The sequence below is a fragment of the Schistocerca cancellata genome, chromosome 9 (genome assembly GCF_023864275.1).
Source record: "Schistocerca cancellata isolate TAMUIC-IGC-003103 chromosome 9, iqSchCanc2.1, whole genome shotgun sequence".
Taxonomy (NCBI): Eukaryota; Metazoa; Arthropoda; class Insecta; order Orthoptera; family Acrididae; genus Schistocerca; species Schistocerca cancellata.
Genome location: NC_064634.1, coordinates 400520308 through 400535060, shown reverse-complemented (window position 1 = coordinate 400535060; position 14753 = coordinate 400520308). Strand labels below are relative to the sequence as shown.

At 39.7% G+C, this 14753-nt stretch overlaps 1 protein-coding gene across 1 annotated transcript in view; it reads right to left on the bottom strand.

Moving 5' to 3' along the window:
• Positions 1-638: 638 nt before the first annotated feature.
• LOC126100788 (uncharacterized) overlaps positions 639-14753 on the bottom strand; it is a 31584-nt gene continuing 17469 nt past the window's right edge. Inside the window, exon 5 of the mRNA XM_049911411.1 lies at positions 639-1013. Within this exon, the coding sequence (XP_049767368.1) occupies positions 885-1013 (129 nt within the window). The 3' untranslated portion in view covers positions 639-884. The remainder of the gene's footprint in view (positions 1014-14753) is intronic.

Sequence of the window (14753 nt, the reverse complement as noted above, 5' to 3'; positions counted from 1 at the left end):
TGTCTCACCACTATTATCTGTGAAAAAGGTGGGCGTACTGGCTATTAGGTAGTTGGTCTTAATGTTCTGGCTGATGGGTGCATAAATATGGGGATAACAACAATGTCTCAATGCTTCACCAGACGACAAGTGTGACACCTGTCAAAAGTCAGTTTCCAAACACTACCACATAACTGGAAACCCAGGGTCTTTCATCAGTGTGTACTATCTGATAGACTTTTTTGTGTCAAAGGGTGAAAATCAGCAATTGGTAATGCCTTAAACCTATGAGCGTTGAGGTGTGTGATCTGTAAGTACAGAATATAAATTCTGGTAGAAAAGCAAATGAAAAATCACAAAATAATTTCCTTTACAAATTTTCAATATTGTCTTACTAAGAATACATAATAAAGTAATACAGCAGTACTGTGAAAGAATACAAATCAATGAACATGGAAATTATACATTTCTTTCAAATATGAGCATCTTTGAACTGCTACCTGGAGTGTGCACACAATATATTACCTAAAAATAAATAATTTATCAGCATGCTATGAAAATGTGAATCAATTCTCTCTCTCTCTCTCTCTCTCTCTCTCTCTCTCTCTCTCTCTCTCTCTCACACACACACACACACACACACACACACACACAACACACACACACACACACACACACACACACACACACAAAATTATAAGTGCAATAATAAATAAATATAGATTTGGAACAGATATGGAAATTACTGCCGCCATTTTACAACAAGAGAACCCTTCCTGACAGAGACACTGTTCAAAATGCAAGTTAATGAATGACATATGACATCACATATGACCAGGAAATTGTGCATAGGACCACTACAGTACTACATTCTTACAGAAAAAAATAAAAACATTGACAGTTAACTAATGTTCTAAATTTTTATCTTGTTCTGCAACACTTGGTTCTATTTCCGTTTCCACTTTGATCTGCTGAAGCCAATGCTCCACCTGGGATGGCCTTCGTTCAGTTGCATTCTCTGTGCAATCCTCATTCTGAAAGGAAAGAAAAGGACAGCTACTATTATCCATTTCAACTTATTTTCTCCTTTTCTCTTAATTGCCATGATATCTCAGAGCACAATTCAAAGTTTTAAGAAGTTTTAGTTCTCAATTCCAAGCAATATCATTTGAGACTGATGATGGAAACATATTGAAAATCTCAAACTTTCATCATCCATACTGCAATTAAAATGTATCTGCGTAATAAATACTCTGTATTAAAAGTATAATGGAAAAAAAATTAATGGGAAGAAGAAAATTGTGAGCAATCAATTTACAGTGACACCTACAATTAAAACAGCACCTGTTCGACAAAGGTGCTTTGTCTTCTCTACCTGTAATCTCAGTATCTGCTTTTCAAATGTATTAAAGGCATTTAATGCAGAAACATACACAATCTCTAAAGCACCAAAGTCGCAAGATTAAAAACATAATAGACATCTTTTGTACCACCAATAATTAAAAGCAAGATGAAGGAGATAGGGAAGTCAGCAGGTGGGCGTCCCCAGGGCTCTGCAAGTGACAGGAAATGTCACACCCATAGCTGTTCTACACCTGATCCATCACAGCCAGGAGCACCCACTTGTCAACAAACTGCACCCAGAATAGAAAACTGGGTGTGGAAGAAAGGAGGCAAACTGAATCTAAAAGTGATTAAAATAGAGTAAAAGATGAATAAAAGAGTAGCCTGGTCAAGGAAATAGGGTTGGGGAAACCTCCAGACCTAGCATACAGCAGGAGATGCCCCATCTGCACCCATCCTGTCCCTGCTCCATATGTAGATTAAAACCTTATAACTGACAATAAAAATCACTTTCATGCAGAAAACTGAGAGAATCAGTTCAACTTCTGTCAATTGTTCACCAATATTAGAGGTAATGAGTGCAGAAGTCCATACTTAGGACAGAGGGCCAAAAGGAAGTGGAATTTCACCAAGATGTGAGCTACTGTTGGCAAGGCTCCACAACCAGAATGTGGGAGTGACTTGTTACATACAAGAAAACTATGGTTTGGCACTGTATGACCAATGTGGAGATGATATAGGATTGTGGATTCCTTTCAAGCGAAGAAGAAGGAAGAGCACCCTGCTACAGTTGCCTCCTTGATTGTGCAGTTTATTAGACGGAGCAGTAGCTCACCAAATGTTGTGCCATTTCCGAGAAAGTAGACACCTCAAGTGTACTTACGTATCTGCAGTGGCAAAGCGAAATGGGAGTGAGTAAACACTCCTCAAGCCATTTGTTTGGCCAGTTCATTCCCCAGGATACACATATGAATTGGGACCCAGAGAAAGACAACTGAGCAGGCAGCACAACAAAAGTCAGCAAGAAGGTCGTGGGTAAAGGAGACCATAGGGTGGCAAGACCAGTATCAGTCAGTAGTATCTAGACTGCTTTTGAGTAAGTATATATTACAACATTGTCAAAGGAGGCCGTATAATAAAATGGAGAGCTCTGCTAATACGTGTCAGCTCTGCCATAAACACACTACACGTTCCTGGCAGGAAATGGCGTTCCATATTGGCAAGAGATGTAAACACATATCCCATCTGATCAACAGTTTAAGAGGCTTATGTCATAAAAGATAATGGAGCCTGGAACTCTTGAAAAACTGGACACAACAGGAGCCAAAGAGATTGGTCATCATTTGTCGCCTGGGCACCACCCACAGGGGAGCACACAAAAAAACACAAAGAGCACAATCCACGGAGGGGAGATGGAGCTCTTGGCAGAGGCAACGAGGTGCATTCCAACTCATAGTCCCACCAGAGAGCGGATATCACGATGATATTACCTCTCATATGTAAAGAAAATGGGGATTGTCGAATGGCGATTGCATAGGAGACCAATAGCTGGTACCATTGAATCTGAAGGGGGAAGAACCCTGTTTCAGCAAGGAAGCTGTCTATGGGACTAATTGGAAAGGCACTGGTGGCCATGATGGTGGACTGGGTCTAACAGTTTTAAAGCTGAACAAGCTACCGAGTCACAAACCGTGCAACCATAGTTCAGGTGGGAGAAACAAGGATCTGGTAAATACAGATAAGAGTAGCACAATGCGCACCGCAATATGTGTGGGCACATAAGCGGAGAGCTAGTCTTCAGCTTGATGAATATGGGTCAGCTTGGTCACCTTTCTATCAGAAAGGAGGGCCAAAAGACAGGACTGTGCTACAACATTCAGATGCTGAGTACCTAAGTAGGATTCTGGGTCAGGAGGTACTGTGGGACAATGGCAGAAATGCATGATCGACATTTTTGTAGGAGAGAACTGGAAACCATGGAAAGGGCCCATGCAGAGCCCACTGCATTGCACCTTGGAACTGGCATTCAGCAGAAGCTACCAAGTGGAAGCTAGGACCAAGTGCAAAAATTGTTGACATACATCAGAGGGGTGACCAGCAGCCCAACAGAGGTTACTAACCCATTAAAAGGGATGATGAAAATAGTGACACTCGACACAGAGCTCCATGTGATGCTATTCTCTTAGATCTGGGGAGTGAAGTGCCAACTCTAATATGTAACAACAGGTGGGATAAAAACTGTTGTTGTTGTTGTTGTTGTTGTTGTTGTTGTGGTCTTCAGTCCTGAGACTGGTTTGATGCAGCTCTCCATGCTACTCTATCCTGTGCAAGGTTCTTCATCTCCCAGTACCTACTGCAGCCTACATCCTTCTGAATCTGTTTAGTGTATTCATCTCTTAGTCTCCCTCTATGATTTTTACCCTCCACGCTGCCCTCCAGTACCAAATTGGTGATCCCTTGATGCCTCAGAACATGTCCTACCAACCAATCCCTTCTTCTAGTCAAGTTGTGCCACAAACTCCTCTTCTCCCCAATTCTATCAATACCTCCTCATTAGTTATGTGATCTACCCATCTAATCTTCAGCACTCTTCTGTAGCACCACATTTCGAAAGCTTCTATTCCCTTCTTGTCTAAACTATTTATCGTCCATATTTCACTTCCATACATGGCTACACTCCATACAAATACTTTCAGAAATGGCTTCCTGACACTTAAATCAATACTCGATGAATAAACATTGGTAGAGATGGCCTTGAAAGCCATAGTCATGAGAAATGAGTAAAGTGTGATGATGCCGAGTAGTGTCATACGCCTTATGCAGGTCAAAAAAGGCTGTGACAAGGTGTTGGTGTTTAGAAAAAGCCTATCAGATTGCTGTTTCCAACCTAAGCACATTGTCAGTTGTGAACTGTCCTTCCAGGAAACCACACTAATTGGGAACAAAAGGCCTGGAGATTCGAGAACCCAGCATAATCTGCGGACAACCATCCTTTCAAGCACTTACAGAGAGTGTTGGTCAGACTAATCGGCCATTAACTATAAAGAGGTTGAGCTCTTGCCTGGTTTAAGGATTGGAACATCTATACCTCTCGCCATTGTGAGGGGAAGGCATCTGGAAGGTAAAGACGGCTGAAGACCCTGAAGAGATGTTTCCTTTGGGGAAGATTCAGGTGTTGGATCATCTGACTGAATGTAATCAGGGCCTGCAACTGTGTCATGGAGTGAGGCAATAGCCTGAAGTAATTTGCAGTCAGTGAAGAGTTCATTATAGAATTGAGGTTGGTGCAGGGTGGAACATAAGAGGATGTCTTCAACTTGACACTTCCGCAGTAGAAATGTAGCTGGATGGGAAGAGCGTGCCAATGCTGTTGCAAAGTGGGTCGCAAGCTGTTCTGCAAGTACCACTGAATTGGTAGAAAGACAACCCTGTAGGACAAGACCTGGAGTAGATGTTGAACATTGGCACCCCTAAGACCACAGAGATTGGCCCACACCTGACATGAAGATGCATACATCCCTGGAAAAGAGACATGTGTTCCCAGCATTCCTACTTACTGCATCTGATTAAATAGTGAGTCTTAGCACAATGTCGCTCAAAAGTGATCCTGAATAGCTACTGCAATGTCTTTGGTCCACCACAGCACCATCCAATGATGGGGTGAGATCAGTAGAAAGGAGAATACCAGTTCCAGTGGCACAGATGATTGCACCTGAAATGACTTGTACAACCTCATGAATACAATCTGACTGAGAGGCATACAAAGGCCAGTTGACTCTTGTGAAGTGCCCAGCATGATACTCAGTCTGTCTGATGGTGGCATAAAAACAAAAGACACATGATAACTGGGACAAATTCCAGGCTGAAATGAAGAAAATTAGCAGCAAGTCTGCTCAGCATAACAATTTAAGAACAAGGCCCAACATTGTGGGGAAACAACACAGTGTAATATACAAAATATTTTGGGCCTACGCCACATTGTGAATCTGAAAATAACAGAAGTTGGCAAAATCTCACACTTAACGAAAGGAATTGCAGGCGATATGAACTAAGCATTCCTGGAAAATGATGCCATGACAAAAGAGGAATTCATCAAATGGTGCCAGTGTATTGAGGAAATGCAACAGATGATGCATCAGACAAAAAGAGGCATGACTGACTCCTAAATTTGTTTCCTATGGCAGTTGCAGAAGACCACCACAAAGTCTCCTCTCTCATGTGTCAAGTAGTAAGACAAGAGAAACAGAAATTTATGGCAGTCAGAAGTGTTAGACTGGATATATAAGAGATAGCAGCAGTGAATGTCAGGCTTATGTTCCAGGATGTAATAGAGAATACTGAGGAAGATTTGTATCGATCTTTAGCACCAGTCCCATCACCAGTCGAGTGGGACACGAAGAATGGATTTGGCCAACTTGTACTTATACCGTAGCCATCAAACAACATCTAGCATAAAGTCAATACAAGTTGAATCAGCTCTTGGGCCACGTATAACACGCTGCAGAAGCACAGGCATTTGAAGCACAAAGGACAACATGCCAGTATGTTTTCACTGTGGACGCCCTAAATGCCGTAGAGAAAGAAGATGAATATTCAATAACTATCACACCACAAGAAATCAACCATTATAACAGTCAGCCAACTGAAGACTATTATAATCTACCTGCCAGACACAGCACAACATTGTACCATGGACGAGGTCACATGCTGTAGCCACTGCTTGTCACTGTACAGAGTTACCAGCCATTCACCTAGCCGCTGAATTCAGGAAAACTACACAAGGCAATCATCTATGGAGATGAGGCTGCCACAGATGAAAATAATCCATGGACAACAATTGCCACAATGTCACGAAATCTGATCGATGTCATCGACAGCTAAGCTCCTTGTTGACTAGGATATTTTTCTTCTGTAGCATCTAATGCTTATTGTCACCAGCTAACAAAGACTATATTCCATGACAGAAAAGTGACTGTGCATGCGTGCGCGCACGCACACCCACACCTACTCTGCCTTGTATGATTGTTTGACACTGAAGACATTGTTATCCTACCATAATAATTGAGACAACTTTGATTCATCAGTCTCCATAAACAGGTAAAATATAAAGCTTTTCTCGACTGCAAAAAGCTACCCAGGCTCTCAAAATAAATCTACATAACCATGATGATTATAGGGGTCACAAGTAGTCAAGAAGAACTGTTGATCACTAATTAACAGAAGTAGCCACAACTTACCTCTAATCATATGTGCATAGGGACAGCCGAACCAGTCCAGGAAGGGTGGCTTAGTGTCAATAATGAAGAATCACATTCTGCTACTATAACAGCCAACACAGTGAAGGAAGCTACAATCAAACTGCCAATTTGGATCTGGACTAATCCAGCAATAATGTCAACGAGTGACAGCCATTCTGCGACAATGTTGGGATACTTTCAAATTTGGAATTGAGGAAAGATAAGACCAAGAGGTCCATAACAAAACACCATACAAACACTGGGTATCATCCATCAATTAATCAGCACTTGTATAGGTTGTTGCCAACTGAACAACATATAATTCTGGAGGAAGTGGAGGAGAAGATGCTGCAAAATTACATAACTAAACCTTCAGAGAATCCTTGGTCCTCTCCTTTGGTCTTTCTGAAGATGAAAGATTTCGGTGTTTCTGTGTCAACTACGAACTGAACAAATTCATAATAAAAGATGTCTTCCTATTGCCACATACTGATCACATCCTAGACTGCCTGAAAGGAGCAAATTATTTCTCAATTATGGTCATGCAATAGGCTATTGGCAAATGATGGCACAGGCCAGGTAGAGACTGCCTTTACAACACCTGACTGCTTCTATGGGTTTACTGTTATGCCATTTTGATTATGAAACACTCCAGCCACCTTTGAGTATATGATAGACAACCTCCTTTGAAGCCTTTAATGGATGATGTGTCACTGCAATCTGGATGACACTATCATTTTTAGAAGACATCTGAAGAACATCAAGTCACCTGACAACCAAGTTGAAGTGTCTTCAGACCACAGAACTCTGCCTGAATCCGAAAAAGTGCTTCTTGATCATCCAGAAAAGAAATCTTGGAGCACCTAGTTAATGGCACTGGGGTCTGTCCCAATCCAGAGAAAGTAAAAGCAGTCAAAGATTTTCTAACTCCTTGGTACATTCATGATGTGAGAAGTTTTCTCAGAATGTGCTCATACTACCGGCGATTTATAAAACAGTTATACATCAAGGCACGTTCCTTGCAAGAATTACTGCATGGAGACATCAAATTTTCCTGGGATGATATGCAAGAAAGATTTTTCTTTGCCCTCATGGAGGCACTAATCTCTTCTTTAGTTTTGGCATTATATAATGTTAATGCTAAGCAGACCTTCACACAGAAGCTGGCAGTTTTAGGATAAGTGCAGTTCTAGTGCCAAATCAAGAGGTGCTTTTGCTTCCAGAGTACTCTCCCAGTCCCAGATGAACTACTCTACAACTGAAAAAGAGTTCCTTGCCATTGTCTGGGTCATCGATAAGTTGAGTCATATTTATTTGGCAAACCATTCACCATTGTGATGGATGGCCATTCTCTATGTTGGCTGACAAGCCTGAAGGATTTTCTGGATCAAATGCCGATATGGGTGCTTTGGATCCCGGAGAATGAAATCACAGTAGTATACAAAAGTGGACACAAACGCCATCACACTGATTGACTACATGGAATTCTTTGGATGAACACAGCAGCATGGATGACATCTCAGTCATCACTGCATTAAATGACATTGCTGCTGAATAGGGGGAAGATCCAACACTGCTGAAAACCAAAGGAAGAACTGGCCAAAGGACAATTCCAATTAACAAATGGAACATTGTGTATGAGGAACTATGACCCAACAGGGTTGGGTGGGGGGTGGGGGGGGGGGGGCTGCTTATCATTCAAGCTCATCCAAGCCTGGTTATCCTAAAGTACTTCCACAAAGCCCCAATGTCTTATTACCTTGGATACATGAAGATTTGAGGCAGAATTAGATGCAGGTGTCACTGGTCAGGTATCTACCTGTCTGTTAAGACGCTACATGAACCACTGTAAGGAATGCCAGCGATGGAAGTATGTGCTGCATATTCCACCAGGTCAAAATTGACTTCTTGGTGGTGGTTTCTGAAGTCAAAAAATGAATATCTATGGATTGACTACCTCACCCACTACACTGTCATCAAAGCTGTGTCAACTGCCGCAATTCCAGAAATTTCAACGCTCCATTTTGAAACACACAACATTCTGTATGATTATCCCCAATCATGGAAAACTTTTCCAATATAGTCTGATATCAGTAGCAATTTCACAATGCAACATCAACCACAAGATGACAATTGCATTCCACCTACAAATGAATGGCTTCACAGAACGCTTTAAAAAGACACCAGTAGATACGCTCTCTATGTACATTGATACTGAACAGAGAGATTATGATAAAATACTGCTGGTCAAGATGTTCACATTTAACTCGGAGAAGCAAGACACTACAGGCTTTACTCCATTTTTTCTGCTCCATGGTCAAGAGGCCGAAACAACATTGGATACACTGTTCTCATTTCAACTACAAAATACTCAGGATGACTACGTGAAACCCATCATCACCATGATCAAAAAAGGCAGCTGGCTCTCTTACAATGCCTGGATGCCTAGGAAATGGGCCGAGAGCACTATAACAGACATAGTCCAGGAGACTCGATATGAAATTTGATGTCTTCGCAGAAAATTGGTCTATCTGGAAAATTATTCAAGCACAACCTTGGGCAAATCATCACTTGTCAGATGTCACACACACAGTCAAGGATTATGACTCTTCTCACAAAGACAAATGCACAGACATATTATCCATGTCCATCTGCCCTGAGGCACATATTGTAAAAGAGGGTTTCTCGTTCAAGGAAACTGAAGGCCTGCTCGATGATCACAAAGCTTTGACTGGAGGTGCTGCCTTTGAAGCTCTTCACAGTAAAGAGGATGTGACAACATGACCAGAACACAAGGATTCTCCAATGCTGCCACACAAAGGACCACTGACAAGATCTAGAACAAGTATATCGTCATCAGGTCCAATGATACCTTCTGAAACAGCATGTTGCTATTTACCCAGGAGATGGAAGAATGCCACGAGCTGTGCTGCAAGGAGCATAGAGTAATGGTTGGTGCTGCTAGATGGCTTGCTATGGGCACAGCCAGTTCAAATCCATTCACTAGAAAATGTTGATTTAGTACTTCTTTCTAGAAGGTTCTCAAATTTTCTTATGTTTATAATATTTGCATGTTTCAAACGTTCGATGTTTGTATAAACAGCAGCACTCTTCTTCTAGATGGGGGTTCTGCTCTGTCTGTAAGTTGCTATCCATAATAAATATACTTTCAGGCCATGCGTTAACTTAACTGCTTACGCTGCTTTGAATTTATATTTGATTGTGATTCTGATGTGGCCATCGGTACCTATTTCTAAAAACTGTTCTCAAATAAGTCCCTTTCACAGACATCTTGTCTGCCTTTACAAACATGAAAGTGTTACATAACTCAACTAGCTTGATTACAACTCTGAATGTTTTCTGGAAGTGAAATAAGGATACAATGAACAATTTTCTCATACATACAATTATTTCAACCACAAAAATTTTCTACAATATTTCACACTGAATGCATTATTGTTGTTGTTATTATTATTTTGTTCCTTTCTCAGATGTCATGTCTGGTTAAAAATGGAATGTGACGCGGACCTTGATCAAGCGTGACTTTCTTTTAACTGTATGGTATATGTTACATTGCATTTAGGAACTTTCGGGTAATTGAACATGTATCAATAATTACAGATTTCTGTAGTTGTATATATATACGTTTGGATGTAGCTGTATTGCATTGATGTACTGGTGGATATTGTGTGGTATGACTCCTGTAGTTGATAGTATGATTGGTATAATGTCAACTTTATCCTGATGCCACATGTCCTTGACTTCCTCAGCCAGTTGGATGTATTTTTCAATTTTTTCTCCTGTTTTCTTTTGTATATCTGTTGTATTGGGTATGGATATTTCGATTATTTGTGTTAATTTCTTCTTTTTATTGGTGAGTATGATGTCAGGTTTGTTATGTGGTATTGTTTTATCTGTTATAATGGTTCTGTTCCAGTATAATTTGTATTCATAATTCTCCAGTACATTTTGTGGTGCATACTTGTGTGTGGAACGTGTTGTTTTATTAGTTTATATTGTATGGCAAGTTGTTGGTGAATTATTTTTGCTACATTGTCATGTCTTCTGGGGTATTCTGTACTTGCTAATATTGTACATCCGCTTGTGATGTGATCTACTGTTTCTATTTGTTGTTTGCAAAGTCTGCATTTATCTGTTGTGGTATTGGGATCTTTAATAATATGTTTGCTGTAATATCTGGTGTTTATTGTTTGATCCTGTATTGCAATCATGAATCCTTCCATCTCACTGTATATATTGCCTTTTCTTAGCCATGTGTTGGATGCGTCTTCATCTATGTGTGGCTGTGTTAGATGATACGGGTGCTTGCCATGTAGTGTTTTCTTTTTCCAATTTACTTTCTTTGTATCTGTTGATGTTATGTGATCTAAAGGACTGTAGAAGTGGTTATGAAGTTGCAGTGGTGTAGCCGATGTATTTATATGAGTGATTGCTTTGTGTATTTTGCTAGTTTCTGCTCGTTCTAGAAAGAATTTTCTTAAATTGTCTACCTGTCCATAATGTAGGTTTTTTATGTCGATAAATCCCCTTCCTCCTTCCTTTCTGCTTAATGTGAATCTTTCTGTTGCTGAATGTATGTGATGTATTCTATATTTGTGGCACTGTGATCATGTAAGTGTATTGAGTGCTTCTAGGTCTGAGTTACTCCATTTCACTACTCCAAATGAGTAGGTCAATATTGGTATAGCATCAGTATTTATAGCTTTTGTCTTGTTTCTTGCTGTCAATTCTGTTTTCAGTATTTTTGTTAGTCTTTGTCTATATTTTTCTTTTAGTTCTTCTTTAATATTTGTATTATCTATTCCTATTTTTTGTCTGTATCCTAGATATTTATAGGCATCTGTTTTTTCCATCGCTTCTATGTTCTTCATTTATAATTTTGTTCTGTGTTGTATGTGTCATTAATTTCTGTGCAATGACTGAAGTTAATATTTTGTATATTGTTGGTAGGCATGTTATGGGGCGATATTTAGCTGGGTTTGCTGTGTCTGCTCGATCTTTAGGTTTCAGATAAGTTATTCCAAGTGTAAGTGTATCAGGGAATGTGTATGGGTCTGCAATGTAACTGTTAAATAATTTAGTTAGATGTGAATGTGTTGAGGTGAACTTCTTTAGCCAGAAATTTGCTATTTTATCTTTTCCAGGGGGCTTTCCAATTGTGAGTAGAATTAATTGCTTGGGTGACTTCATGTTGCAAAATAATCACGTCAGGCATTTGTGGTATCATCTTGTATGTGTCTGTTTCTGCTTGTATCCACCGTGCATGCCTGTTATGTTGTACCGGGTTTGACCATATGTTGCTCCAGAAGTGTTCCATGTCTTTTATGTTTGGTGGATTGTTTATTTTAATGTGTGTGCTATCTATTGTCTGGTAAAATCTCTTTTGGTTTGTGTTGAATGTTTGGTTTTGTTTCCTTCTATTTTCACAATTTTGTATCTTCTAAGTCGTTTGGCCAATGCTTGTAATTTCTGCTTTTTTTCATCTAATTGCTCTATCGCTTCTTGATGTGAGATTTTACCTAACCTTTTTCTTTTTTTTCTGACATTTCATTTCTTATAAATTGTGTTAGCTGTCCGATTTCTTTTCTCAGTTTTTCTATTCTGATCTGTAGCCTGTGTTGCTATGCTGGTTTTGTGGGTTTCTTCTGTGTGTTGGTTGGTTCTGATCTCTGCCTAGTGTGTATATTCAGTGTAGTGAGTGCTCCTACATAAACCAGTAGTTGTAACTCTTTCATAGTTGTATTTTCATTTATTTTGCTGTGTCTGATTGTGTCGATAGTTGTTATTGTTGTTTCAACGTGTGGGTTATTTGGTGGTCTATGCAAGAATGGTCTAATGTCTATATTTGTGTCTTTGTATTCTATATATGTCAGCTGAAATTTTTCTTCTATATCTAACATGTATGTCACTTCGTGTTCTATTTGTGCTTGTTCTGGTGGCTGTCTTAAGATTTAGTTTTCCTCTGTTTAATTGATGCGTGTTGTTCTTTGTTTGTTTGCTCTGGGATGTTTGAGTCCATTACTGTATTTTCTTCTTCTTCTTCTTCTTCTTCTTCTTCTGATCGCACATTATTTTGTTCCAGTATCTGCTGTACTTGTTGTTTGATGTTTTCTAATTCTGACTGGAGTATACTGTTATTTTTATTATTACACGAATCTGATCAGCTAGTCATTGTTCTGTTCAAAATTTTAATTCTGGGTATCTGGTAATAAATATTGTGTATACTTGTGATTGGTATCCAGTTGTGTTGGTTCCTAGGTTTGTTGCTTGGTAATAACAGACCACGAGGTGTCGATTAACTTCATCTGACAAGATCATCCGCTGTCTTTGTTTTCCTTCTAGAGTGGTCGCAGGAAGCATATCCTGCAAAACACCTCTATTTGGATTTAAATCATTTTCCAGTTGGCTAGCAGTGTCGTTACCATTGTGGGCGGGCATAGGGTTCAAACATCGCCCCGACCATGACGGCGCTTGTCCGAGGCTTCTTTAGTTCTGTCCTGAATCAACTAATCACACTAAAAGGGGGGTTAGCCCTATTAGTGGTTTGTTCTTTTCATCGCCTATTATGACTGGCAGAACATACCGGAGGCCTATTCTTTTCCCGGGCCTCCACGGGGTTTATTATTATTATTACTACTACTACTATTATTTCCAGTTCCATAGTTGAGCGGTCAGGGCAGCAGAATATCATGCGCAAGAAGCCCAGTTTGATTCCCGACCTGGTCAAAGATTTTCTCCAATCAGGGACTGGGTATTTTGTTGTCTTTATCATCATTTCATCCCCATCAACACACAAGTCACCAAAATGGAATCAACTACAAAAACTTGCACCAGGCGACCGGCTATCCAACGGGAGGCCCTAGCCACATGCACATATCATATCACAATACTAGTACTAATACCCTGTATTATTATAAATCAATTTATCATCAAGAAAGCCTGAAGATCTTAAGAAGTCAGCTTGCCAAAATATCACCATCTGGACATGGCCATACGGCTGAAGAAGTATTCGATATTACTATTATTATTATTATTATTATTATTGAAACTGCGATGAAGAGTTCTCTCATTGCCAATAACTTATTCTTCCTATACTTTACAGAAGGAAGGATGACTGCCATCGCACGTGAATGGGATAATGACAGTAAATGTTGCCAATGAGTGTTACCAAAGTTTACCCTTTGTGATTCATATTCAACACAACATTGCAGAAACCACTTGTACAGTTTTTCATAAACAACCTTGTCACTGCAATCACTAACCAGGCCTAATCCTTAACCTGACAATTACATTTCAGAATTTTTAGATCCAGAAGTCTGCACCACTGGCAACACTGTAAGTAGCAACAACTTGTAGGTGGTGTACTCTACCATTCACACAGTATGTTTTTGGATGTGCCAGTGGTCTATCAGTAACGGGAACATTAAATTCACAAAAAATATGTGATTATTACAGAGCATCCATAATTTATGTCTCTTTTTGACATGCCAGTAGCACCAGTTCCACCCAAAAATATTTCCGTAACAGATATCTGACTGACTGTTCATATATGAACACCTCTTACTCCACAGTTTTACAGGACCTCCAATGACTTAGACATTATCTTTGCAGTAACCACCCCTCCCAGTGCCTGCTTCTAGCTTACCAGTTTGACAAGAATGAAGAGCTTTATTACTGTGTACTTCACATGGGTAGTGTGTACTTCAAGGACAGTTAATACTGTATAGAGAAAGTCTGATAGAGATGCAGGCATGACATTCGCTTTTGGGACACACAACTGGATGTGAATAACTTTAAGTTAATTACAAATGATATGGGAGGTATTAAACTAGCTTTTACTCACAACTACCTATTTTGAAAGTTACCTAGTGTAGAAGCATGTGAAAATTTTGTGGCTTTTGAAGTCACTGTCGGCAAATTTCAACAGACGAAAGACTTAACTAATGATATGTTGATGTCTCTTGCAGTATACGGTAGGAGAAATCTGTAAGCATATAAACTGCTGCCTTGATTACAATAGACTTGAAAATTCTAATGCATTAACATTTGTCATTATTAGCTTATGTTGAAAGTAACTACAAGATGTGCTTACTCTAAGCATTACAAAGCAGTAATCTATTACTAACTGATGACTTCAAAACGGATTGTGTCCATGTGCAATTTTGTGTCATT